The sequence below is a fragment of the Ovis aries genome, chromosome 18, assembly GCF_016772045.2.
Source record: "Ovis aries strain OAR_USU_Benz2616 breed Rambouillet chromosome 18, ARS-UI_Ramb_v3.0, whole genome shotgun sequence".
NCBI classification, from domain to species: Eukaryota; Metazoa; Chordata; class Mammalia; order Artiodactyla; family Bovidae; genus Ovis; species Ovis aries.
The window spans coordinates 28,378,331-28,405,140 of record NC_056071.1 but is presented as its reverse complement, the minus strand read 5'-3'; the positions used below and the strand labels follow the sequence as shown (position 1 = coordinate 28,405,140).

The 26,810-nt window shown below is 49.9% G+C and overlaps 1 protein-coding gene across 3 annotated transcripts in view; it reads left to right on the top strand.

Annotated features, from left to right (window-relative positions):
• Positions 1-26,810, top strand: part of ACSBG1 (acyl-CoA synthetase bubblegum family member 1) — a 67,027-nt gene that overhangs the window by 31,019 nt on the left and 9,198 nt on the right. For all 3 annotated transcript variants that reach the window (XM_012098628.4, XM_060401693.1, XM_060401692.1), the window contains 12 exons: positions 7,436-7,656; positions 8,123-8,211; positions 8,508-8,628; positions 19,104-19,184; positions 19,274-19,423; positions 19,754-19,930; positions 20,835-21,016; positions 21,898-22,128; positions 23,109-23,326; positions 24,365-24,504; positions 25,057-25,303; positions 26,513-26,594. In XM_012098628.4, coding sequence (XP_011954018.3) covers positions 7,436-7,656; positions 8,123-8,211; positions 8,508-8,628; positions 19,104-19,184; positions 19,274-19,423; positions 19,754-19,930; positions 20,835-21,016; positions 21,898-22,128; positions 23,109-23,326; positions 24,365-24,504; positions 25,057-25,303; positions 26,513-26,594 — 1,939 coding nt within the window. The remainder of the gene's footprint in view (positions 1-7,435; positions 7,657-8,122; positions 8,212-8,507; positions 8,629-19,103; positions 19,185-19,273; positions 19,424-19,753; positions 19,931-20,834; positions 21,017-21,897; positions 22,129-23,108; positions 23,327-24,364; positions 24,505-25,056; positions 25,304-26,512; positions 26,595-26,810) is intronic.

The following is a 26,810-nucleotide window of genomic DNA, read 5'->3' as shown; positions in this document are numbered from 1 at the left end:
CCTAGACATACATTTTTTCCTAGCCCTTTCTAAGTTGAGCAGGAACCCCAGCTGGAGCAATGCAATGTCAAGACCACAGGGAGGGGAGGGTGTCCAGGGGGAGCAGCTGCTGAGGATGGGGCTGGTAGAAGTGCTGGTCAGGCCTATTCCCCACACCCACTCTCCCTAGGAGACTGTCACATCCACAGGGGAGCTTTGAGCTGGAGGTCAGGAGGCTGGGAACTCAGCCCGGCTTGGTTTCCAGGCCTCCCTGTGTCCCACGCTCCTACCCTCCCACACGTTTAAAGGGCAGACACGGTGTTTCTGCTGGAAAGAGCTCAGGGAGCTCAGACCCTGTGGTTGGGGCAGGCAGGGCTCCTGGAGACAGTGTGAGGTAGAAGACTGGCTATCATTTCAGCCTGAAGCGAGTGTAGGGGAAGGTAAGAAGGACTTCGCAGAGGTCAGAGGAAATGGGAACACGTGGTAATCTTAACCTTATCAGTCTAAAAAAGCAGAGCCTCTGGGGATACTTGTGGAAAACTTACCTTAATGAAAATGTCCAGTTCTGCTAATTATAGGTGTGCCTGGGGCTGGATGCACTGCTGTGGCCCAGGCAGGCCTTGACTTTAATCTCTTGTCAGGTCCTGAAGCCACCATGGCCTCTTTGCCTTATACATCCCCGGCGTGTCTGGCAGGGCTAAATGGGTTCCAAAGACTCTTAGCAGAGGGTCCCTGTGTGAAGGGGCATCCTCCTGGTGCTGGTCACCAGATGGGCCTTTGCAGCAGAGGCTGTGGGATCCGGTACCCTGAAGAGAGGTCTGTCCTGGCTGGGGAACAACATGGATTGATCCAGGATCAGAGTTTCCCTCCTTCTGCTTAATCCGCTTCGTTCTAAGGCCTTTCCCACAGGTTTCAGAAAACACTCTGGGTTTCTCCTCTCCACTCTTGCTCTCCTGTTTCGACCTTTCCCTGTGAATTAAGATGACTTTCTTTGCTGTTTAGAAGCCTTTGTTCCAGAGTCCCAGAAAACACAGCTCCCTGCCTGCTCAGTAACCCACAGTATAAAGGGCGATTGATAAGATGCAGGACCGGTCAGGCCAAGAGGAGCTGGAGCAACATGAGAGGGAGGGAGGGAGGGGGAGGCGGGGGAACGAGGAAGGCAGTACAAAGTGCAATCTGGGCCTTGGGAAAGCCCACCCCAAGACTCAGCGGACACTCTCTGGATGTGTGCTTGAGGCTGTTGGTCTGCTGTTGGTTGCCTTCTAGAATTAGGTCTGTTGTGGCTCTTGGGTGCCTAACTGGGTGACAGGGACCTTGACTGGATCCTGGCCATGTTTTGGCTATGATGACAGCAGTGAGCTTGGCTGGGCACAGGGCAGACCTATGCCGCCGTTGAGTTTCAAGGCAAGGAGATGGGGACAACTATAAGGGCCTGGCAGCCCATTCTGGTTTCTTACATCTCTGCTATCCTCCAAGAACTCACTCCTGGGAGGCAGGCTGAGAGGTACCGCAGCAGCCCTGAGCCCCTTCATGACCCCTCCCTCCTGCTCACTTCTGAGCAGGTCACTTTGTGGCAGTGTCGGGGGACCCAGGCACCGCTCTCCTCTTCCCCAAGGGAACAGACCATGGACCCCCAAAGCCTAAACCTCATTCACTAACCAGCCCCCTAGCTTCTGAGCTGATGCCTTGTCCCAGTTCTGCCCCTAACGTGCTGTGACGTTGCCATTCTTGCCCACTCTGAGACTCCGTTCCTTCTCCTTCTGTGTACTGTGTGTAGGAATGCCCTGCCTCTACTTCTCAAGGATGCCCTCCCCTTCCTCTCAACCCTGAGGTCTCAGTCGATATCCCTGCTGGGCAATGTCTGTGTAGTTTTATTTATTCTTTTGGCAAACATTTATTGCAAGTCCAACACTTGCATCAGAAGTTCAGAGCCTAGTCAGAAAGGCCAGAGAGCTATTTCTTGGGCAGCCAAAATGTGCTAAGCTTTTTAACAATATTACTTTGATGCAAATCTTTTCATTTTTATATATGTATTTTTATATGCACTTTTCTTTGCTCCTCTTTTTAACTTGAAGTTATATTGTGAATATCTCCTTGCATTATTAAATATGTTTTAAATACTTTGTTTTGATGACTGCTTATGAATCCATGCTATGGCTATGCTCTACCGAATTTAGCCAGTCCCCTATTATATCGATTGACATTTTCGCATGACACAGTGCTCTCGCCACAGTACAAGGGCCAACTCTTGTCTGCCTATTTATTACAAATCTTTGCTACTTCATGTTCTTTGATTTCAGGAGAAACCCAGGTACATAGGAAGGTAGGCTTTAGTGGATGAAGGTTACCGTGAGGACAGGCAAGGAAGAAAGGAAGCTTAGCAAGTGGCTATGTGGGGGTGGGCGTGGCAAGAAATAGACTCCATGGTTCCCTGCTCCAGCGGCAACCACCACTGCTCAAACCTAGCCTCTCTGCCTGGCTGAAGCCACCCGCTTCTCTTTGCTCCCTAAACCGTGCTCCGACTCCTTCCACCCCATGATCTCTGCAGGAGGGACCCACAAGGAGCATTCCTACAGGGCCCTGCACAGTGACCTCATGGCCCCCATGCAGGTGTGTGGGGTTCTGGTCTCATCGCTGTGGCCAGGGGAGCGGGGCCGATGTCTAAGAGTCAGTGCTTCATAGGCAAGGGACCCTTCTGACTGCTCTGCCCACCTCACTGACAGCTAAGACTGGATCTTCCAACATGCTGTCCAGAGATTTCTCCTCTGACAGAGATGAGATTGGGAGAGGAAATGGTGTGAGCAAAGGCCCAGAGATGGGGATGCATGGGTATGAGAAGACAGAATGTGAGAAGGGAGGACGGACGAGACACCTCAGGCAGGGGGACTCATCTACCTTCCTTCCCATCCGCTCCTAAGCTCAAGGCCGCAGAGCTATGGTGGACTCAGGAGGACACTGAGCAGGGCTGTCTTGCCAGCCCTACCTAGGGGCGCTCAGGACAGAGGTTCAGCCTGGCATGGGCTGCTGGAGCAGGCACCTGCCCTGGGGGCCCACCTCTCTCCATACCTGGGCAGCAATGTGTCCTGCACCACCCTCAGGCCACCTGGGGAGAAGGGAGGCGGGGAGGGAGGGGCAGGCCTGGGTGCCCTGGATACACAGCCATTCGGTCCAGTCCTCTGGGATCGGGATGGGACAGAGGCTGACTCCTGCTTCCCTGAAGGCCCCCTGACCTCTGTTCAGAGCCAGGCTTCTGTGGTCAGGACCCAGGGAGGAGTCAGACCTGCCTTGGAGAGCCGCTAGCCTGATGGGAGAGGCAGATCCGACCAGGACTCGGCCCGCAGTGAGGCTTGGGCACTGAAGTCCTCAGTGAGGGGGTTGCCCTTGGGGCCTGAAGGGCGGGAGAGGGCGATGTGATGGAAGAAGGGTGTTCAAGGCAGAGTTGCAGCCTGGGCAAAGGCACAGGGTGGCAGGAATGCAGAGCTCTGGGAGCAGCTCAGGCTGGCCATGTCAAGGTAGCAAAGGCTGGCAAGCCCTTCTGGGGAGGGCCTTCCTTAGAGACCACAGTAAGGGCGTCACCCTGTGGTCAAGGGGAGATATGGGAGGCTTTGAGCAGGTCAGATATGGGTTAAGAAGGGTGGTTCTGGGAAACTCTGGAATGTAGGGAAGTGGAAGTGGCCAGAGATCATGACTGCTGAAGGTCACTGAGCCTGAGCTTGAGCACAGGACTTGGGGAGGCGACAGGACGGTCCTTTCCCAGGGGAGGTGTGGGTGCTGGGGTCAGCCTGGAACCCTACTGCAACCCCAGCGTGGGTTTGGGAGTCAGATCGTGGGTGGGGATCCCTGCTCTGCCAGCTGTGGCTTAGCCTTTCTGAGCATCATAGAGTGAGTGATGGCACAATATGGAAGGTGGTTCAGTGTGAGGTCACACAACCAGATGGCACACAGCCCACCTGGCACAGGAGGGTGCTCAGTAAACAGGAGCTGTGATCATTTTAACTCCTTCATGGGAAGGACAATGATCTGGGAGGCCGGGGCAGGGTAGACCCCTTCCCACCGAAGTCTCCCCTTCTGGTGGTCTGGGGGTTCCGACAGCTGAGCCTGTGTGGTGAACGTAGAGAGAGGGCCAGGCCGGAGCCACGCTGCCCGGTCACACTTCCTGAAGGGCGTGGTTCCACCAGGGGCCAGGGCTCTCATCCCTGTCACAAAGCAACCAGGCTAAGAGGAGACTGACCTCACAGACCAGCTGCCTTTCCTTCCCTTGTCTCTTCCTTCTTTCATTCTTCTAAGAAGGAGGAGAGACAACTTATTCCTGAATCACAGGCACCATGGGTAAAAAGAGAGGTGTGTGTGTGTTAGTTGCTTCAGTGTCTGACTCTTTGGACCCCGCGTGGACTGCAGCCCGCCAGGCTCCTCTGTCCATGGGATTTTCAGGCAAGAATACTGGAGTGGGTTGCCAATTCCTCCTCCAGGGGATCTTTCCAACCCAGGGATCCAACCAAGGTCTCCTGCTTTGCAGGCAGATTCTTTACCATCTGAGCTAAAAAAACAAAACAAAACAAAAAAAACCCAGTGCAGCAAAAAGACAGAAACATGTAGTCTGTGGGAGAAAAGAAACCAGATAAAGGAACTCTATCCAGAATAGCCACCAAAATTTAAGTGATTTTTCTTCAGATGCAGTAAACCCACTTATAGAAATCCATCCTTAGGAAAGCCTAGAACAGGGCTGAAAGCTGGAAATCATTTGAGTATCTTTCAGTGGGGAGGCTGTTATGATATGTACATTATGTTATGAAATTGATATGGCCAATGGCATAATATGCAGCCACACACACACAATGAGGGAGAGAAAGAGAGATTTTTTTTAAGTTAAAATCTTTTGTTTTACTAGATTTTTAAAATTTAATATTAATTTATTTGGCTGCACTGGGTCTTAGTTGCAGCCCTTGGGATATTTCATTGTGATAGACGGACTCCCTAGCTGTGGCTCGCCAGATTAGTTGCTCTGCAGTACATGGGATCTTAGTTCCCTGACCAATGATTGATCCCATATCCCCTGCATTGCAAAGCAGATTCTTAACCACTAGACCACCAGGGAAGTCCTGAGAGATAGATATTAATGTCACAAAAGCTAAAGATGGGTGATTTGGATAATGATAATGTTTGATTGGGTCCATATAACATTTTTTGAAAGTGTGAGCAACATTAAAAAAATCAAGTGATCGTACTTAAACACCCAGATTTCAGGTAGCTCTTGGTTTCCATTCCTCCTGGGCACCAGATCCTAGAGCCAAGGAGCAGCTGCCCCCTTTAGAGGCTTGTATCCCCCTGCCAGTCTCTGCTACTCCCTGTTACCTCCCTGGCCCTGAGTCTGGGGTCGGGACAATGGTCCCTGTCCTTGTATTACAGCGTCCCTTAGCGAAATATTGCACTATTCTCTGTCTTTGTCAAAAACAGAGAAACAAAAGGCGGACTACAGGAGCCACGTGTCTCAAAGAAAATGAGAGGGAGCCTATTTCTTTGTGAAAAGCAAGACTGCTTCTGAGTTTCACTTGCAAATCCTGGGGCAATTCATTTATTTATTGTTTAGTATTACACATTATTTATTATTGATGTTGATACATTACCTACCTGCCCCCATGGGGTTGCACAGAGTCAGACACGACTGAAGCGACTTAGCAGCAGCAGCAGCACTCTTGATTAATACAATAGTAGCATGATTCTTCTTTCCCCCCTTTGGTTAAAAAGACAACAGCCACAAAATTAAAACGAATTCCTTGTGCATATATTTGTATACACAGCGCGTGCGTGCGTGCTAAGTCACTTCAGTCGTGTCCAACTCTGTGCGACCCCATGGACTGCAGCTGCCAGGCTCCTCTGTCCATGGGATTCTCCAGGCAAGAATACTGGAGTGGGTTGCCATTCTCTTCTCCAGGGGGATCTTCCCCACCCCGGGATCGAACCCATGTCTTTTAGGTCTCCTGCATTGGGAGGTGGGTTCTTTACCACTAGCGTCAGCTAGGAAGCCCCTGTATACGCGGACACACACCGAATGACAACAGTGATTACCTAGACTTAAGGAAGACCTATCCATTTTTACATTATGTACTTCTAATGTTTCAGACGCGATGGAGCAACTAAGCATGCACGCCCCCTTTTCCCTGATCCTTGGCCTCCACAGGAGGAAGGAGGGGCTCTAATGTCCCAGCCCCAGGGCCTCCACCTCTTTCTGCCAACTTCAGGGTTCACATGAAACCCTAGAGTATTGAAGGAAGAGACAGGGTCCATCTGCTGGCTGCCTCAGAAGCGTCTGTCATACAGCTCACTGTTGGTCTTGCCTCAAGATGGATGTCCAAGGAAGTGGGGCCTCTCCATCTCACAGCGGGTTGGCCAGCAGGTGGCGCAGTAGCCCCTGTGGTCCTCACTCCCTCACCCATGACTCACCTACGTAGAATGACTGCTCTGGCCCCAGAAGGCAGCCCCATGGACAAGTGTCTAGACCACCCATTCCCTTTACAAATGATCTGGGAAAAGGGAGGAAGAACAAGGTGTGCATTTATTAGGCACCAGCTACATGCCGAAGCTCTTTCATTCTTTTGACCCTCATAACATCCCTGAGAACTAAATCCTCAGCTTTCCCCTGAGAAAACAGACTCAGAGGTCAAATAGCTCACCCCACATCTCATGGACTAGATGGTAAAGCTCTGTTTCATCTATTGCACTCAGTAAACTTAACGGGTAGATGGTGCCTGGGAGAGTGTCAGGCATGCCTTTCCCACTGTGTGACATGGGGAAAATAACTGAGCCTCGCTGAGCCGCAGCTGCCCCATCTGTAAAAGGGGGCTACCAGACCCATGTTGTGCAGATGAGATTAGATCCCCACTTGAGGGTTTCGCATGGGGCCTGGTCCTGGCAGGGATGAGCAAAGAGATGGTTAGATGATTTCATGGGACTGGGAAATTTTCCAGGCTAGTGATCAGAGCCTGCTGGTTTCCAGTCTCCTCTAGCCCCCTGGAAGTGTTGCTGTTTTTGATGTTTTGGTATTCTGCCATTTGGGTCTGTCCCCAGCCGCTTCTCAGGAGACAGAGGAAGGGTAGAAACCCCAGAGGATCTGAGAGTCCTGCTCTTCTGGGGCAACCCCCACATCCACTGCTGACTGCCCAGCCTCAGGGGGCAAATTCCAGCTGGCATGATGGACCTTAGCAGAAAAATGTCTAGGATCCCCAAGGCCTCCTTCTGCCCTCCCTCTTCACTGCTGCCTCCCTAGAGCCTTGCCCATCCTTCAAGGCCGTCAGGCGTCCCCCTCTAGGCAGCCTCTTCGCGAGTGTGCCAGCCCTCGTGGCTCAGTGCTCAAGGCATTGTGGGAACCAGAGGCCTGGGCACTCTGCCCAGGGAAGGAGCAGGGGTCCCCTGGGGACAAGCCCTGGCTGGCACGATGCAAGCTGTGGTCTCCCTGCAGAGGAGGCGCTATGGACGACTCGGGCCGACGGGCGCGTCCGCCTACGCATAGACCCCATCTGCTCGCAGACTCCCCGCACTGTTCATCAGATGTTCTCCGCGACCCTGGAAAAGTATGGGGACCTCAGTGCTATGGGCTTCAAGCGGCAGGGCACGTGGGAACACATCTCCTACACCCAGTACTATCTGCTGGCCCGCAAAGCTGCCAAGGGCTTCCTGAAGGTGAGGAAGCCGCCCAAGGCCTGACCTCTCCGCTCCCCAGCCCTGCCCTCAGTTCTGGCCTTCACAGACTTCCTTCCGGTACCCCACTGGGCAAGCCCTTAGACAGGATCACTGTAAAACCATCCCGTTCATTGAGCTAATGGTCCATTCTGGCCTGGGGCTAAGAGTTTACCTTCACTGGACCCTTACTATATGGCAGGATGTGGCACGAGCTTCTCATTTGTCGTCCCGCTCAAGGGAGGCTGGGAAGCCTGGTGCACTGGGCTGAGGGGTGGGCTCCCTAGGAAGGCCTGGGAGGGTTAGCAAGGGCTATTGAGTGGCTGGTCCCCCAGGGCACACTCTGACCCTGGGAGGTGGTCCCTGAGGTGGGCCGGCAGAGTCCCCTGCTGTCTGGAAGAGGGGTTTGGTGAGAATGAGAGGCCCCTTTCCTGCTGGTTGACGCGGCCTGTCTACCTTTGGCCTGGAGCTCGGCCTGGAGCGGGCCCACAGCGTGGCCATCCTCGCCTTCAACTCCCCGGAGTGGTTCTTCTCAGCAGTGGGCGCAGTCTTCGCAGGGTGAGTGGCTGAGGGAGGGGCAGTCTCCAGTGGGTTGGAGGGGGGCAGAGAGTGAAGAGAGGGTCGTTATCTCTTTTTAGGGGCCCCCAACCCCTCCCCAACATCCCATCTCTTCCCTGGGGCCCTCTCCAGACCCGCTGTTGTCCCCTTCTGCCCAGGGCAGCTGTGTTGAGCTGCCTGGCTGGCCATGGGAGCTCTCTGGGGCCAGGGGCTGTGGGTGTGTTGGGCAGGGGTCGGGGCTGAGGGGGTGGGCTGTTGTACCCGCCCAGACACATATCCTCCTGGGTCTCTGACAGTGGCATCATCACCGGCATCTACACGACCAGCTCCCCTGAGGCCTGCCAGTATATCGCCTATGACTGCCGCGCCAACATCATCGTGGTCGACACACAGAAGCAGCTGGAAAAGATCCTGAAGGTTTGGGAGAAAGAGGGAAGCAGCCACGGGGGTCAGGCTAGGCACCCTCACAGACCTCCACCTTCCCTGCCAGAGTCACCCACCATCCTCAACAGCAACCCTCCCCGGCACATGCACACATCAGCACAGCAGGGCAATGGCCGCTGACTCATTTGTCGGGTCTGAAAACTGAGGCCCAGGAAGCTCAAGGAACATACCCCTCATCCCCCTCAGCCAGCCGATGGCCCTCCATGGTTTTCCCTTCAGGGAAGGGTTGAGTGCCCTGAGGGTGGTTCAGGGCACTGACACGTGAACACTCATGTCCGAGTCTTGGTGGGGAATGGGGGTACAGGCTGCCACAGGGTGGGGCTTGGGCCAAGCCAGAGCAAGTGCTGCAGTGCCTCCTAGAGACCCTAGGGCCCAGTAGGAGCTCAAAAGTGCCTCTTGGGGCAGCTGGCACCTTTCTGGAGCACTGATGCCTCCTGGTCCATTTAAGGCCCCTTCCTGACTGACCCTGTCGCATAAGCACCATGCTGGCATTTGGTTACCTGAGGACACCTTTGTGCCCTAGCTGTACCCAACAGCCTGCAAGGCCCTCCATGGCTCCTGGCATCTCAGAGAGGCTTCCTCCGGGTTGACTTGGCCCTGGTTCCGGAGCTGTCACCTGGACCTCAGTGCCCCCCTGCACCTGAGGCCAGGAGGAGTGGTCTCCAGCCTCCTAGGACAGTGGGACCTGGAGCCCTGGACTGGTCAGATTAGATGGCCTCCCTCAGCTCAAGTGGAGAAGGCCTTTTCTGTCTCCACTCCTTTGAACCCCGTGTTTCCAGGGTTCCCTCATTGTGGGAGCCTCTGTTCTATCTGACTCGGATCAATGCTTGAGTTGGGGAGAGGAGGTCTGGGTGCAGAGGAGGGGGTCTGGAGTGAACTGCTCTGAGAGGCTGTGGTGAACCTGGGCCGTGCTTAGCACCCCCTTCCTTGCCCTCCCCAGGCACTCAGGCCCTTCACTTAACAGAATGTCCCAAGTCACTTCAGTTGTGTCTGACTCTCTGCGACACTATGGATTGTAGCCTGCTGGGCTCCTCTGTCCACGGGAATTCTCCAGGCCAGAATACTACAGTGGGTAGCCTTTCCCTTCTCCGGGGGATCTTCCCAACCCAGGAATCAAACTGGGATCTCTTGCATTGCAGGCGGATTCTTTACCAGCTGAGCCACAAGGGAAGCCCTCACTTAATAGAAAGGTTACAAATATTTAGAGAATAGTGAACAGCAGGGGTGTCCCAGGCCCCTAGGACTCAGTGGGTCCCTGATTCACTCAGGTTTAGATTCTTCGTAGATGCCAGAGGCCCCTGACCCAAGCTTCCCCCAAGGCCAGCTTTCCCGGAGACCCTAGTGTTTAAGATTCCTTGAGAACCAAGCTGGCAGGAGCCTCAGCTGCTAAGTAGCAACGGTTAATTCGCCTCCTCAGCCTCGCCCGAGGGAGTCACACGCCCCTCCACTTGGGCACTCAGATTGGGGAGGGTGGTAGAGCCATAAAAACGCCCCATAGGGGTTTCCCTGGGGGCCCAGTGGTTAAGACTCCACGCTTCCACTGCAGGGGGCGCAGGTTCAATCTTTGGTTGAGGAACTAAGACCTCACATGCTGCATGGCCAAAAAAAGAATTTTTTGAATTAAAAAAGCGCCCCCCCCAATAGATTTTGCCCCCTCCCTCAGGGAGACAACCCCCTCTGCATAGATGGTTGATCTGATCCAAATGCCCTTCCCCTGCCTCATTTACCACTGAAGAAACTGAGGCCCAGGCTTACTGAATCAGAAATGTCCGCCCTAGGCAAGCGCTTAAAATTTGTGTTCTGGGACTTTCCAGACAAACATAAATAGAGAGAAGAGTATAGTGGACCTTCATAGAGTGATCATCCAGATTTAATAATCATCCAATGGTTTTTCATCAATCAGTAGGAAGTATTTGAAGGCAAATCTCTGATATCACAGCATTTTACCCCCTAAATAGCTCAATATTTATAAAATATAAAACAGTTTCTTCATCACAGCAACTTTATCACCTTTATTTACACTAGTCAAAGAATTCTTTCCTATCATCTAATACCAACAATGTGTTTTTCCAGGCAATTCGTTTGAATCAAGATCTAAACCAGGCCCATGTGCTGCATTTGGTGGTGTCTCTTAAGAGTCTTTTAATTCAAAACAGAGCCCCCACCTTTTGTCCTGTACCATAGACCAGTGCGGTCCAGGACCAGTCACATCACCTGGGAACTTAGTTTCAGAACCCACCCAGACCTATGGATTCTAAACAACAGGGTGTGGGGCCCACGCCTCCTGGTGATTCTGGCACAGGCTCAAATGGAGAGCCTCTGTCATAGACATGCTGCAGAAACTAGGTCAGCCGTCCTGAGCTGTTGTGTAGCTTGTCCCTGTAACCCCCACACTTCCTGTTAGATCACAAGCGTTGATGCCCTTCAGATTAGATGCTAATTGGCAAAAACACCCCATAGGTGGTGCTGTGTACTTCCCATTGCACAGCTTCAAGAGGCACGTGATGTCGGGTAGTACTACTTATACTGACGCTGAATTTCATTCGCTGGATTCAGGGGGCCACCTGATCATCCACTGCGATGTTCCCCATCACTCTCTACTGATGTACTTTGCCTGAATTAATTATTATTGAATACATGAGCCATGGGAAAACACTGGTTTTCTAATTGATCAGTTAGGATTCTTTTCCAAAGAAAGAACTTTCTCTCATCACCTGGGGCTCTTTGCTGCCTGAAACACCCTGTTTGTACAAAGTAGATGTGGTAGATAAAAAACTGGCCTATGTTGGTGACTGTTCCATGCATAGTTTAATGAATGGGCATTCTTCAGTTTGTTGGGTAGAATAAATCTTCTAGAAATGTTAATAATGTCAACTTGATTGGTATGTTGTTTAACTCATCTATATCCCTGTTAATTTTCTATCTGTTTGTTCTATTGCTGACAAATACTGAGGGTTGAAATCTCAATTATTATTGTGGATTATTCATTTATCCTTTTAAATCTGGTTTTGCTTTGTGTATTATGAAACTCTATCGTGTATGCACATAGTTATGTTGTTATGTCATCTGGATGACTTAACCCCTCTATCATTAAGAAATGTCCCTCTTTACCTCTGAGAACCATTCTTCCAAAGCTACTTCGTCTTATATTAATATAGCCACTGCAGATTTCTTCTGATCAATGTTTGCATGGTATATATTTTGGCATTGTTTCTCTTTCAACCCACATATGTCCTTATATTTAAAGCAAGTCTCTTCAGACAGCATATAGTTGAGTTATACTTTTTATCTAGTCAGACAAAATTGTCTATAAAACTACCACTTGGTTCTTTCCTATTTGTTCTTTGATCCCATCCATCCCTTGATCCTTTTCTCCTCTCTCACGATTTCTTTTGATTGGAGTTTTTTGTTTTTGTTTTATTTTTAAGTATTCCATTCTATGGGTTTCCCTGGTGGCTCAAAATTCTTCAAGCCAGGCTTCAACAGTACGTGAACCATGAACTTCCAGATGTTCAAGCTGGATTTAGAAAAGTCAAAGGAACCAGAGATCAAATTATTAACATCTGTTGGATCATGGAAAAAACAAGAGAGTTCCAGAAAAACATCTATTTCGGCTTTATTGACTATGTCAAAGCCTTTGACTGTGTGGATCACAATAAACTGTGGAAAATTCTGAAAGAGATGGGAATACCAGACCACTGACCTGCCTCTTGAGAAACCTATATGCAGGTCAGGAAGCAACAGTTAGAACTAGACATGGAACAACAGACTGGTTCCAAACTGGGAAAGGAGTACGTCAAGGCTGTATATTGTCACCCTGCTTATTTAACTTCTATGCAGAGTATATCATGAAAAATGCTGGGCTGGAGGAAGCACAAGCTGGAATCAAGATTGATGGGAGAAGTATCAATCACCTCAGATATGAAGATGACAGCACCCTTATGGCAGAAAGTGAAGAGGAACTAAAAAGCCTCTTGATGAAAGTGAAAGAGGAGAGTGAAAAAGTTGGCTTAAAATTCAGCATTCAGAAAACTAACATCATGGCATCTGGTCCCATCACTTCATGGCAAAAAATGGGGAAACAGTGAACACAGTGAGAGACTTTATTTTTGGGGACTCCAAAATCACTGCAGATGGTGATTGCAGCCATGAAGTTAAAAGACACTTGCTCCTTGAAAGAAAAGTTATGACCAACCTAGACAGCATACCAAAGGTCCATCTGGTCATGTATGGATGTGAGAGTTGGACTATAAAGAAAACTGAGCACTGAAGAACTGATGCTTTTGAACTGTGGTGTTGGAGAAGACTCTTGAGAGTCCCTTGGACTGCAAGGAGAGCCAACCAGTCCATCCTAAAGGAGATCAGTCTTGAATATTCATTGGAAGGACTGATGCTGAAGCTGAAACTCCAATACTTTGGCCACCCGATATGAAGAGCTGACTCATTTGAAGAGACCCTGATGCTGGGAAAGATTGAGGGCAGGAGGAGAAGGGGATGATAGAGGATGAGATGGTTGGATGGCATCACCAACTCGATGGACATGAGTCTGAGTAAACTCTGGGAGTTGGTGATGGACAGGGAGGCCTGGCGTGCTGCAGTCCATAGGGCTGCAAAGAGTCTGACACGACTGAATGACTGGTGGCTCAGATGATAAAGAATTTGCCTGCAATGCAACAGATGTGGGTTCAATCCCTGGGTGGGGAAGATCCCCTGGAGAAGGGAATGGCAACCCACTCCAGCATTCTTTTCAGAAAAATTCCATGGACAGAGGAGCCTGGTGGGCTATAGTCTATGGGATCATAAAGAATGGGACATGACTGAGTGGCTGACACTTTCCTTTTCATTCCATTATATCTACTGGCTTCTTAGCTCTCCCTCTAGTGTTTGCTCTAGGGCTTACAATATGCATCTGTAACTCACTGCAGTCTACTTTCAAATACAATTAGAATGTAATATTGTACTACTTTGCATGTAACATCTGAATCTTACAACAGTGTACTTGCATCCCTTTTCCATACTTTGTGCTATTGTCATTCATGCTTAACTTCTGTGTAAGTTATAACTCCTGCAATGTAGTATTTTATTTACTTATTTATTTATTTGGCTATGTCAGATCTTGTCAGATCACACGGACCACAGCCATACCGTGTGGGGCCACGCAAGACGGACGGGTCATGGTGGAGAGGCCTGACAGAATGTGGTCCACTGGAGAAGGGAATGGCAAAGCACTTCAGTATCCTTGCCTTGAGAACCCCATGAACAGTATGAAAAGGCAAAATGATAGGATACTGAAAGAGGAACTCCCAGGTCGGTAAGTGCCCAATATGCTACTGGAGATCAGTGCAGAAATAACTCCAAAAAGAATGAAGGGATGGAGCCAAAGCAAAAACAATACCCAGCTGTGGATGCGACTGACGATAGAAACAAGGTCCAATACTGTAAAGAGCAATATTGCATAGGAACCTGGAATGTCAGGTCCATGAATCAAGGCAAATTGGAAGTGGTCAAACAGGAGATGGCAGAATGAATGTCGACATTCTAGGAATCAGCGAACTAAAATGGACTGGAATGGGTGAATTTAACTCAGATGACTATTATATTTACTACTGCAGGCAGGAATCCCTTAGAAGAAATGGTGTAGCCATCATGGTCAATAAAAGAGTCCGAAATGCAGTACTTGGATGCAATCTCAAAAACAACAGAATGATCTCTGTTGGTTTCCAAGGCAAACCATTCAATATCACAGTAATCCAAGCCTATGCCCCAACCAGTAACCCTGAAAAAGCTGAAGTTGAACGGTTCTATGAAGACCTACAAAACCTTTTAGAACTAACATCCAAAAAAGATGTTCTTTTCATTATAGGGGACTGGAATGGAAAAGTAGGAAGTCAAGAAACACCGGGAGTAACAGGCAAATTGCCCTTGGAGTACGGAATGAAGCAGGGCAGAGGCTAATAGACTTTTGCCAAGAGAACGCACTGGTCATAGCAAACATCGTCTTCCAACAACACAAGAGAAGACTCTACACATGGACATCACCAGATGGTCAACACCGAAATCAGATTGATTATATTCTTTGCAGCCAAAGATGGAGAAGCTCTATACAGTCAGCAAAAATAAGACTGGGAGCTGACCGTGGCTCAGATCATGAACTCCTTATTGCCAAATTCAGACTTAAATTGAATAAAGTAGGGAAAACCACTAGACCATTCAGGTACGACCTAAATCAAATCCCTTATGATTATACAGTGGAAGTGAGAAATAGATTTAAGGGACTAGATCTGATAGACAGAGTGCCTGATGAACTATGGAATGAGGTTCGTGACATTGTACAGGACACAGGGATCAAGACCATCCCCAAGAAAAAGAAATGCAAAAAAGCAAAATGCTTGTCTGAGGAGGCCTTACAAATAGCTGTGCAAAGAAGAGAAGCAAAAAGCAAAGGAGAAAAGAAATGATATAAGCATCTGAATGCAGAGTTCCAAAGAATGCAAGGAGAGATAAGAAAGCCTTCCTTAGAGATCAATGCAAAGAAATAGAGGAAAACAACAGGATGGGAAAGACTAGAGATCTCTTCAAGAAAGTTAGAGATACCATGGGAACATTTCATGCAAAGATGTGCTCGGTAAAGGACAGAAATTGTATGGACCTAACAGAAGCAGAAGATATTAAGACGAGGTGGCAAGAATACACAAAAGAACTGTACAAAAAAGATCTTCATGACCCAGATAATCACGATGGTGTGATCACTCACCTAGAGCCAGACATCCTGGCATGTGAAGTCAAGTGGGCCTTAGAAACCATCACTACGAACAAAGCTAGTGGAGGTGATGGAATTCCAGTTGAGCTATTTCAAATCCTGAAAGATGATGCTGTGAAAGTGCTGCACTCAATATGGCAGCAAATTTGGAAAACTCAGCAGTGGCCACAGGACTGGAAAAGGTCCGTTTTCATTCCAATCCCGAAGAAAGGCAATGCCAAAAATGCTCAAACTACCGCACAATTGCACTCATTTCACATGCTAGTAAAGCAATGCTCAAAATTCTCCAAGCCAGGCTTCAGCAATACATGAACCATGAACTTCCAGATGTTCAAGGTGGTTTTAGAAAAGGCAGAGGAACCAGAGATCAATTTGCCAGCATCCGCTGGATCATGGAAAAAGCAAGAGAATTCCAGAAAAACATCTATTTCTGCTTTATTGACTATGCCAAAGCCTTTGACTGTGTGGATCACAATAAACTGTGGAAAATTCTTCAAGAGATGGGAATACCAGAGCACCTGACCTGCCTCTTGAGAAACCTATCTGCAGGTCAGGAAGCAACAGTTAGAACTGGACATGGAACAACAGACTGGTTCCAAATAGGAAAAGAAGTATGTCAAGACTGTATATTGTCACCCTGCTTATTTAACTTCTATGCAGAGTACATCATGAGAAACGCTGGGCTGGAAGAAGTACAAGCTGGAACCAAGATTGCCAGGAGAAATATCAATAACCTCAGATATGCAGATGACACCACCCTTATGGCAGAAAGTGAGGAAGAACTAAAAAGCCTCTTGATGAAAGTGAAAGTGGAGAGTGAAAAAGTTGGCTTAAAACTCAACATTCAGAAAACTAAGATCATGCCATCCGGTCCCATCACTTCATGGCAAATAGATGGGGAAACAGTGGACACAGTGAGAGACTTTTTTTTTTTTTTTTTTGCTCCAAAATCACTGCAGATGGTGATTGCAGCCATGAAATTAAAAGATGCTTACTCCTTGGAGGAAAAGTTATGACCAACCTAGATAGCATATTCAAAAGCAGAGACATTACTTTGCCAACAAAGGTCCGCCTAGTCAAGGCTATGGTTTTTCCAGTGTTCATGTATGGATGTGAGAGTCGGACTGTGAAGAAAGCTGAGCGCTGAAGAATTGATGCTTTTGATGCTTTTGAACTGTGGTGTTGGATAAGACTCTTGAGAGTCCCTTGGGCTGCAAGGAGATCCAATCAGTCCATTCTAAAGGCGATCAGTCCTGAGTGTTCATTGGAAAGACTGATACTGAAGCTGAATCTCCAATACTTTGGTCATCTAATGTGAAGGACTGACTCATTGGAAAAGACCCTGATGCTGGGTGGGATTGGGGGCAGGAGGAGAAGGGGACAACAGAGGATGAGATGGCTGGGTGGCATCACTGACTCGATGGACATGAGTTTGAGTGAACTCTGGGAGTTGGTGATGGACAGGGAGGCCTGGCGTGCTGTGATTCATGGGGTCGCAAAGAGTCGGACACGACTGAGCGACTGAACTGAACTGATGTCAGATCTTAGATGCAGCTCTTGGGATCTTCGATCTCCACTGTGGCATGGGAGCTCAACTCTTAGTTTTGACATGTGGGATCTAGTTTCCTGACCAGGGATTAAACCTGAGCCCTCTGCACTGGGAGAACAGTCTTAGCCACTGGACCCAGCAGAGAAGTCACTGCAATGTAGTATTTAAATAGTCATGTATCATTCAAAAATTTTTTTAAAGAAAGGGAAGATGTCTTTTTGTCTTACTCACGTATGTGCCATTTCTGGCTCCCTTCATCCCTTCATGTCCTGCCCGAGTTTTCATCTGGTTCATCTTCCTTCCTCCCAAAGAACTTTCTGTAACATTTCTTGGAATACAAGTCCAAGGGCAATGCCTTCTGTCAGCTTCTCATTTTTGCCTTCATTTTTCAAAAGGTATTTTCATTTGGTTTAGAATTCAGGGTTGATGGGGTTTCTTTTTTTTCCCTTTTAGCTTTTTAAAGACTCCATTCCAATGTTTTCTACTTTGCACAACTTCTGATAAATAGTCTATATTTTCTTATCTTTGTTCCTTTCCACATGGTATACCTTGTTTCTCTGACCTTTTAAGATTTTTTCCTTTATCACTGGTTTTCAGCAATTAGATTGTGTCTTGGGATGGTTTTTCTTTGTGCTTATCCTGCTTGGGATTCACTGGGAGTCTTGAGTTGGTGGATTTATAGTTTTAATCAAATTTAGAAATTTCTCGGGCTTTTTTCAATTAAAAAATGTTTCCTAGGACTCCAGTTACAGGTATGTTAGGTTTCTTGGTTTTCTCCCCCATGTTAATTTATTCCAGTTTTTTCCTCTTTCTCAACTTCGTTTTGAAACTTGTGTTTAATGAAGCCTTTCAGGGCAGGTTTACATAGCCTTTCCTCTAAGGCTAATTTAGCCCCATAACTAACACTTGTCACTTCTGAAGTCTGTATTTCATACCTCCTAAGGGCCCTTCACTCTGGCTGATGGAAACACAGGTATCTCTGGCCCCATACAAGCTCTTGTTTGTCTTCCAGCCCCAGCTATTGATCTTCCTCCAGCATCTGTTCTTCCAGTTTCATGAAGTTTCTCCTGTGCCTGTGCGGATTCAGCTCAGTTCAGTTGCTCAGTCATGTCCGACTCTTTGCGACCCCATGAATCGCAGCATGCCAGGCCTCCCTGTCCATCACCAACTCTCGGAGTTCACTCAGACTCACGTCTATCGAGTCAGTGATGCCATCCAGCCATCTCATCCTCTGTTGTCCCCTTCTCCTCCTGCCCCCAATCCCTCCCAGCATCAGAGTCTTTTCCAATGAGTCAACTCTTCGGAAGAGGTGGCCAAAGTATTGGAGTTTCAGCTTCAGCCCCAGTCCTTCTGATGAACACCCAGGACTGATCTCCTTCAGAATGGACTGGTTGGATCTCCTTGCAGTTCAAGGGACTCTCAAGAGTCTTCTCCAACACCACAGTTCAAAAGCATCGACTTTTCGGTGCTCAGCTTTCTTTACAGTCCAAGTCTCACATCCATACATGACTACTGGAAAAACCATAGCCTTGACTAGGCGGACCTTTGTTGGCAAAGTAATGTCTCTGCTTTTGAATATGCTATCTAGGTTGGTCATAACTTTCCTTCTAAGGAGTAAGTGTCTTTTAATTTCATGGCTGCAGTCAATATCCTGCCAAAGACTCAAGAAGACACCTAAAGAAGATTTGTCAAACTCTTTCTCTGCCAGTTCTCTCCTGTCTGGTATTCTATCTCACAAATTCTAGGCACCCCAGCTTTCCTGAACTCTGACCTCTGACACCTCAACTTAGTGAGATAACTGAGTTCTGATTTCCTCTACCCCTTCCTCCGTGCTTCTCTCTTCCATAGCTACACAGTCCTCTGCTCCGTTCAGCCAGGCCCCAGCTTGTCTGGCTTTCCTTTAATAGAAGTCATTCCCTGCCCCCTGTTTATTCCACCTTTGATGCTCCAAAGTTCTCATGATGGGAAATTGGGCGTTAAAGGTGGCAGGTGTCCTGCTGAGTAAAAGGTCAGAGCTGGGGACCAACAACCTTTGCCACAAGGCTCCTGCCAGGCTGGCAGACACCTGGGGATGGGGCTCTTCTTAAGAAGTGCCTTTTATTTTTAATGAAACCCCACTTATTTTCTCTGTCCACACAGATCTGGAAACACCTACCACATCTGAAGGCAGTAGTGATATATAGAGAAGCTCCTCCGACGCGGATGCCCAGCGTGTACACAGTATGCGTAGAGGGGCCTGGGGGGCGGTGGGGACCTGTGTGAGTCCACCCAGCTCACCAGGACTGCCCCCACTCTCCCACCTGGTGCAGATGGAGGAGCTCATGGAGCTCGGGAATGAGGTGCCTGAGGAGGCCCTGGACATCATCATCAACGCCCAGAAGCCTAACCAGTGCTGTACACTGGTCTACACGTCGGGCACTACTGGGAACCCCAAGGGCGTGATGCTGAGTCAGGACAACGTAGGACGGATGCCCAGATGTGTGGGGTGGGCTGAGGGTGGACCTGGGCAATGGCCTTGCCCCAGCAACCCTCGAGGGGGCTCCTTCAGCCCCTCTGTTCAGGGATCTAAGTACGATGGCTCTTAAGTCTGTGGTCCAGACTGAGCCCAGCAAAGTGGAGGGGGATGGAAGGGCAAGGCCTGGCCCAGAGGGGTTCCTGCAGAGATGCCCAGGAAGGTGTTCAAAGAACACGCCAAAGAAGTACCCCAAGCCCTTAGGGTGGCTCCAGGTGTGGGCACTTCCAGAGCTGACTTGAAGATACTGCCTGGGGCCCATCTGCCCATCCTCCAGATCACATGGACGGCACGGTACGGCAGCCAGGCTGGTGACATCCAACCTTCGGAAATCCAGCAGGAGGTGGTGGTCAGCTACCTGCCACTCAGCCACATCGCCGCCCAGATCTATGACCTGTGGACAGGCATCCAGTGGGGGGCCCAGGTCTGCTTTGCCGAGCCTGATGCTCTGAAGGTCGGTCTGCCTCTCTGCCTGTACGTGTGCCCATGTGTGTGCTTGTGTCTGTGGGCCCTGTGCGAGCATCTGTGAGCCTGCCGGTCCCCTGTGTGTTCACAGCCTAACTCAGATGACCAAACAAGAAGGGAACTCAATGATATTACATAAAGCGAAGTTGAGTCAGAGTGGTTCTGTGGGTCTGCAACACCAGCAAGGACAGGCCACCCTCAGTGTAAGGATGGTCACAGATGGCCACAGCCCTGCCCTACATCACGGTCCCATACACTACACCTGTGCTTGGGCTCCTTCTTTTTACCACGAGGAGCACATCCCCAGAAGCCCTCTAGCACTTCTTCCTCCCCCTACATTGGCCCAAATCATGTCCCACGTCCATTCCTCAACTAGTCACTGCTTGTGTGTGTGCGTGCTAAGTTGCTTTAGTCATGTCTGACTCTTTGCGACCCTATGGACTGTAAACCGCCAGGCTCCTCTGTCCTTGGGATTCTCCAGGCAAGAACACTGGAGTGGGTTGCCATGCCCTCCTCCAGGGGATCTTCCCAACTCAGGCACTGAACAGATTTAGCAGATGGGTTCTTTACCACTAGCGCCACCTGGGAAGCCCAGGCACCGCTTAGAGTAATAGGGTGACCATGTCTTAATTAGACTGATAGAAAAATCACTGCCACCAGCACTGGCCACCCTGGCACCTGAGCAACATCAGGGTTCTATTAACAAAGAGGAGCGGGTAAGGGGTGGCTGTTGAGTCCTAGCCAATAGTACGGTTCGTGAGTTGCATGGTGTGCACCTGTGTGAGTGCCTGTGTGCAGGGGGCCTGCACGGGTACATGCTGACTCTGGGGACAGGCCTCCTGGCTCCCAGCTGGCTCTCCACCACAAGCCTGTCTCTCACTGGTGGCAAACAGGGGAGTCTGGTGAACACGCTGCGGGAGGTGGAGCCCACGTCCCACATGGGAGTGCCTCGGGTGTGGGAGAAGATCATGGAGCGGATCCGGGAGGTGGTGGCTCAGTCTGGCTTCATCCGGCGCAAGATGCTGCTCTGGGCCATGTCGGTGACCTTGGAGCAGAACCTCACCTGCCCGAGCAGGTATAGGGGGCCAGGGGACAAGAGGCCTGGGGAGGCAACAGGGCTGGCTCATGACCCCAGGATACAACCTAGGATCTGAGAGGCCAGGCTTATCCCGACCCCTTCGCAGAGGCCCCATCAGTGGCTGGGCTTGAGCCCTGTTCTCCTCCCAGATCCCACAGGAGACAGTAACCCCATCTTTGCGTTCTGACTGCAAAGACTGACTTGCTCCCTCTGGAGTAGCATGCACCTCCCTGAGAGCAGCTTCTGGCAGTCTCCTGAGGGGACTCTTGACTTCAGAAGGTGGCTCAAGTAGAGGCCACAGTGATGGGGACTTTTCCAGCCTTCTCAACATCCCAATCTTCCACCCACAGCCTTTTGATTGCTTTTAAATTCTTACCCAGTGCTGTAGGAGGGTCAACAGCATAAATCTGGCCTGTTTCAATTTGGAAATGTTTTCTACCACTAGTGTGTCTGTGAAACTGTATCATGTCACATCCGATGTGTACACGTCTGTACCATTTCATTTGCCTGGATGTGAAAAGTAAATATGTATAAATGACTCATTCAAGGGTTTCAAATGGAATCAGACACGTGTGTTCACGTGTCCATGCATACATCCTTCAAGTGTCTACATGTGCATATTAGTGTGTGCACTTTTGTGCATCTGTGTTGTCATACACAGCTGAATCTGTCCTTCTGACTTCTTGCTCAAGAGGTATTTGCACAAAACTACATGGCCAATATTGAAAATATTTAGTGATGGATTCAGCATCAGCACTAATCGATCAGAGTAGATAACTGAAATTGCCATTCAGGGTACCCACTGACCACCCCCCTCCCTTTTAATGCATGTGTGTCCATGTGTTGTCTTCTGTGAGCCATTCTCTCTCTCCCACCAGTGATCTGAAGCCCTTCACAACCCGACTGGCAGATTACCTGGTGCTAGCCAAGGTCCGCCAGGCACTAGGCTTTGCCAAGTGTCAGAAGAACTTCTACGGGGCAGCCCCCATGACTGCGGAGACACAGCACTTCTTCCTGGGCCTCAACATCCGCTTATATGCAGGCTACGGCCTCAGCGAGACCTCAGGCCCCCACTTTATGTCCAGCCCCTACAACTACCGACTCTACAGGTGTGTCCCAGGTTTGGGCACAGATGCTGGCCTGAGCATCTTTGCTGATGCCTGTCGGTGCCTATCTGCTGATTAGGACCCTGGGCCCAGATCGCTGGACAATGGATCCCTGAGTGCCAACAGCTCTATCTTGGGCCAAGTCCCTTTGCCAGGCCTGAGTCTTGTGGGGCGGTCCCTGTGACAGTGTCACATGGGTCTGTGGATATAAACAGCCTTGCAGCTCAGAGGCTCCCTGAGCAGGGTTCTGAGGGAGGAACATCCCTTTGTTCCCTCCCTCCAATAGCATGGGGTGTGTTAGAGGGTGTCCCAGCATTGTTGATGGCCCAGGCTCCAACTGCGATGGGAGCTGGTGGGGAGGACTGGGCTAGTCCTCTGATGAAGTGGGGAGGCAGTCAGCTCTGGGGAGTGAGTTGAAAGATTCTCTGTTGTACTTAAATATCTCCCCTCCCTGCCTGCCCATCACAGCACTTGAAGTTATCCCATTAAGATTTTGCCCATTCATTCATTCATTCACCTGAAAACCTTTAACTGGCCCTACCTCTTAGCTATGCTCCTGCTGCTAAGTCATTTCAGTCGTGTCCGACTCTGTGTGACCCCATAGACGGCAGCCCACCAGGCTCCGCCCTCCCTGGGATTCTCCAGGCAAGAACACTGGAGTGGGTTGCCATTTCCTTCTCCAATGCAGGAAAGTGAAAAGTGAAAGTGAAGTCGCTCAGTCGTGTCCGACTCTTAGTGACCCCATGGACTGCAGCCTACCAGGCTCCTCCATCCATGGGATTTTCCAGGCAAGAGTACTGGAGTGGGGTGCCATTGCCTTCTCCACTCTTAGCTATGAGGACCCCAAAAATCCCGAGAGGGGACATTCTAGCTGTCGATGAACACTGAGAGGTTGGGGGCCCTAGGGCTCCCTGTAGGGGCTGATCCAGGCCTTGGAGGAAACTACTCTCTCTGACCATGTCTCCTGGCCTTTCTACACCCAGTTCCGGCAAGGTGGTGCCAGGCTGCCGGGTGAAGCTGGTGAATGAGGACGCAGAGGGCATCGGGGAGATCTGCCTGTGGGGCCGCACCATCTTCATGGGCTACCTGAACATGGAGGACAAGACGTGTGAGGCCATCGACACTGAGGGTTGGCTGCACACGGGAGACACGGGCCGCCTGGATGCTGACGGCTTCCTCTATATCACGGGGCGTCTCAAAGGTGAGTGCCACCAGCTGGGTTCAAGGCTGTGGTGGGACATGGAAGCAATTATACTGCTACCGCTATTTATACCCACTATAAGTATTGAACTCTTGGTTAATGCCACATGCCTTGCCATCGATGAACACTTGAGAAGTTGGGGACCCCGGGACTCCCTGTGGGGTTGATCCAGGGCTTGGAGGAACCTGCTCCCTCTGACCACACCTCCTGGCCTCTCCACCCCCAGCTGCAGCAAGGTGGTGGGTGCCAAGCTGCCACAGAGCTGAGAGGTAGGGCCAGTTAAAGGTTTTTAGGTGAATGAATGAATGGCCAATGAAAAATAATGAACGAATGACATTGTTTTACTTACTATTGTCTCCTGTGGGGAAGATTCTGCTATTACTCCAACCCAACTAATGAGGACAACCAGAGAGGTTAAGTAATTTGCCCAAGGTCACACAGCTAATAAATGACAAAGCTGGAATTCAAATTCCCTCTGTAAAGAAGGCAAGCCTTTCCAGAAAATTGGAGGATGTAATTTTTGGGGGGAGGGAAGGGTGGGGCATGCTGCTCGACTTGCAGGATCTTAGTTCCCCAACCAGAGATTGAACCTGGGCCCCAACAGTGAAAGCACTGAGTCCTAACTACTGAGATGTGAGGGGTAATATTTTGTATTTCTATATGCAAACATGGATATGATGCCGAGCAGAAAAAAAATTAGAAGTAAAATTTAAAATAAAGCATGAAACTTCAAATTTCCCATGAGCAACTTGGCTCCCCCAGGGAAGAAAGCTGGAGACACGTCCGGGGAAGAGGTGCTTTATCTATGTTGCCCAATGCCCGCAGCATCCCTGTGGGAACCCCGCACCTCAATTTCCCAGGGGAAACTGAAGCTCAGTGAATGGGTGAATACCTTTCTGGAAATCATGCAGGCAGGTGTGTGATCGAACCTGGGTCCTTCTGGCCATAGAGGGTCAGCTCTCCAGGCAGAGTCTGGGTGTACTTGTCCTGAGCCCCTGGACTAAAGCCTATGTGGGGGGCCTGGCCTTGCCTCCTCAGAGTTAATCATCACGGCTGGCGGGGAAAACGTGCCCCCTGTGCCCATTGAGGAGGCCGTGAAGACGGAGCTGCCGGTCATCAGCAACGCCATGCTGATTGGAGACCAGAGGAAGTTCCTGTCCATGCTGCTCACCTTGAAGGTGTGTCTGGGGGGTGGAGGAAGGAGCAGCAGGTGGCTGGTCTACGGGTCTGGCCTCAGGCAGAAGCAACATTTGGCCAAGACAGTGCGGATGTCACAACCGTATTCTGGAATAAGTAGTCAGTTCTTCCTGTACTACGGGGCAGCCATGGCATACAGGAATACCTTCTGCCCTGTTTTAGAGTTAGTAATGTGCTGTCTTGGTGATCCTGTGTTTTTTAGTACAGTCCAATGTACAAAGTGCTGTGGATACCTCCCAGTTTGATGTCTTGTATCCGATTCTGGGGTAGTAGACAGGCCCAGAGTTGTGGCCCCTGTTTTAAAAGATGATCTCATTGGCTGAGGTCATCTAAATCTCAGTCCTCCCTTCCTTCCACCTGCCCTAAGGGGCTCAAGCAGTCTGAGTAGCATGTGCTATTCATTCTAGAACCATCTCTCTGAAACAGCTCACAGTGATCCACATCCGTGACGATGAGCAGTGAGACCTCCTCCAAGGCCCGGGCACGCGGCCTGTGGAGTGAGGCTTGGTTCTGATCTGTCTCTGGCTTTTCAGTGCACTCTGGACCCTGGCACCTTTGAGCCCACGGATAATCTGACGGAACAAGCTATGGAGTTCTGCCAGAGGGTGGGCAGCAAAGCCACCACGGTATCTGAGGTTGTGGGGAAGAAGGATGAGGCCGTGTATCAGGCCATCGGAGAAGGGATCCAGAGAGTCAACATGAATGCAGCTGCGCGACCCTACCACATCCAGAAGTGGGCCATTCTTGAGAGGGACTTCTCCATTTCAGGCGGAGAGTTGGGTAGGTGTTTTCTTTACACAATTGCAGGGGCTGTGCAGGTGGGCAGAGGCCATGGCAGAGCCTGGGAGGTGCCCACTAGGAAGCAGCCTTGGCAAACCAAAGGTCTCTGATGGCACTTCGGTGACACCTACCTCCTTCCTGTGGGAGGACCTTGACTGCTCAGTGCCTGGGCTTGTGTTTGGGTAGATCCTGTTCAATGTACATGTGCTGGAACTCATTCATTTGAACATACGACATTTAACTTTGCTTTGACTAAGGAATCATTTTCCTCTGAAAGCACAATGGGACCACCAACCAGACACCAAGGCCCTGTTAGAGTTTGGGCTAGAGTTTCACCTGGCTCCAGGGAGTGAGAACACCATAATCTTTTGTAAAGGCAGCTCATGCAACAGGTAAAGGGATGAAACCCTTCTGGACCAATGGTCCACAGAATCAGAAAAGACCACTTGTGTGGCCTCAGCCGGATGGATGAAGTTGCTCTTGGCTGTAGCATCTTGGGGTGTTCATGACACAGGGCGAGGTGGAAATGGCTTTTTCAGTGAGACTCCCTCCAACCCGTCAAGGCTGAACCCAGAGGCAACTATCTACAGTAACGCTGAGCTGCTATCAAAGACCCTGAGTTTATCTGGCTATCTGGCGCTAACAAATTGAATGTAAGGTCACAGAGAGATGTCCTCTCTAAGCAGTTTCTATAAATGGCTTTGATCTTGAAGTCTCCAGTTACACAGCCAAGTGTGAGTTAGCACAAAATGGAATCTAAGCTACTCAAAGCAGAGCCCTTTCAGCCTTTCCTGAGAGGAGAGAACGAAGGCCAAGTGATACAAGGAAGACCTCTTGTAAAGACCATGGCAGAGGCCCTCCCTGGCCAGGTCTTTCCTCTGCCCCCATCACAAGCCGTCAAAGCATAATGTCCAACATCGTATTAGCGATCACTGAAATGCAGGGATGATCTGCCTATTAGTTACGTCATGTAAACTACCCAACTTCCTCTGTATTAGACCAACCCTGGCACAGTGTGGGAAGGAGCCACACAAGGGGTATGACTGCCAGGTACAGGGATCACCATGATGGGCCATTTTGGAGGCCGGCTACTTGTTGGTCTGGCTTAGTTCCAGAGTTATGGAACTTAGTGAGTCTAGAGCTTTACCGCATAACCTTCACAGACATCTCAGAGCCCAGGCCTCACTCATCTCTTCCAATTTCTCTTAGGTCCCACAATGAAACTGAAACGGCTCGCAGTCCTGGAGAAGTACAAAGATGTCATTGAATCCTTTTACCAAGAGCAGAAAAAGTAAGCAGGGGTCATCCCTCCCTGGTTTCTCCTTAAGATGGCAGGCTGAGTGTCTTCCTGACCCCCACGTCCTCTTTGGTCTGGGCACATGGATTTTTGGCAAGTCTCTTAGGTTCTCCAGGTTAGGCACAGTCCTGGTATCTGCCAGGTCTTACACCAACAGCAGCTGACAACCCCGAGAAGCTTCATGTGTGGACAGTTTTAAGTAATGCTTTT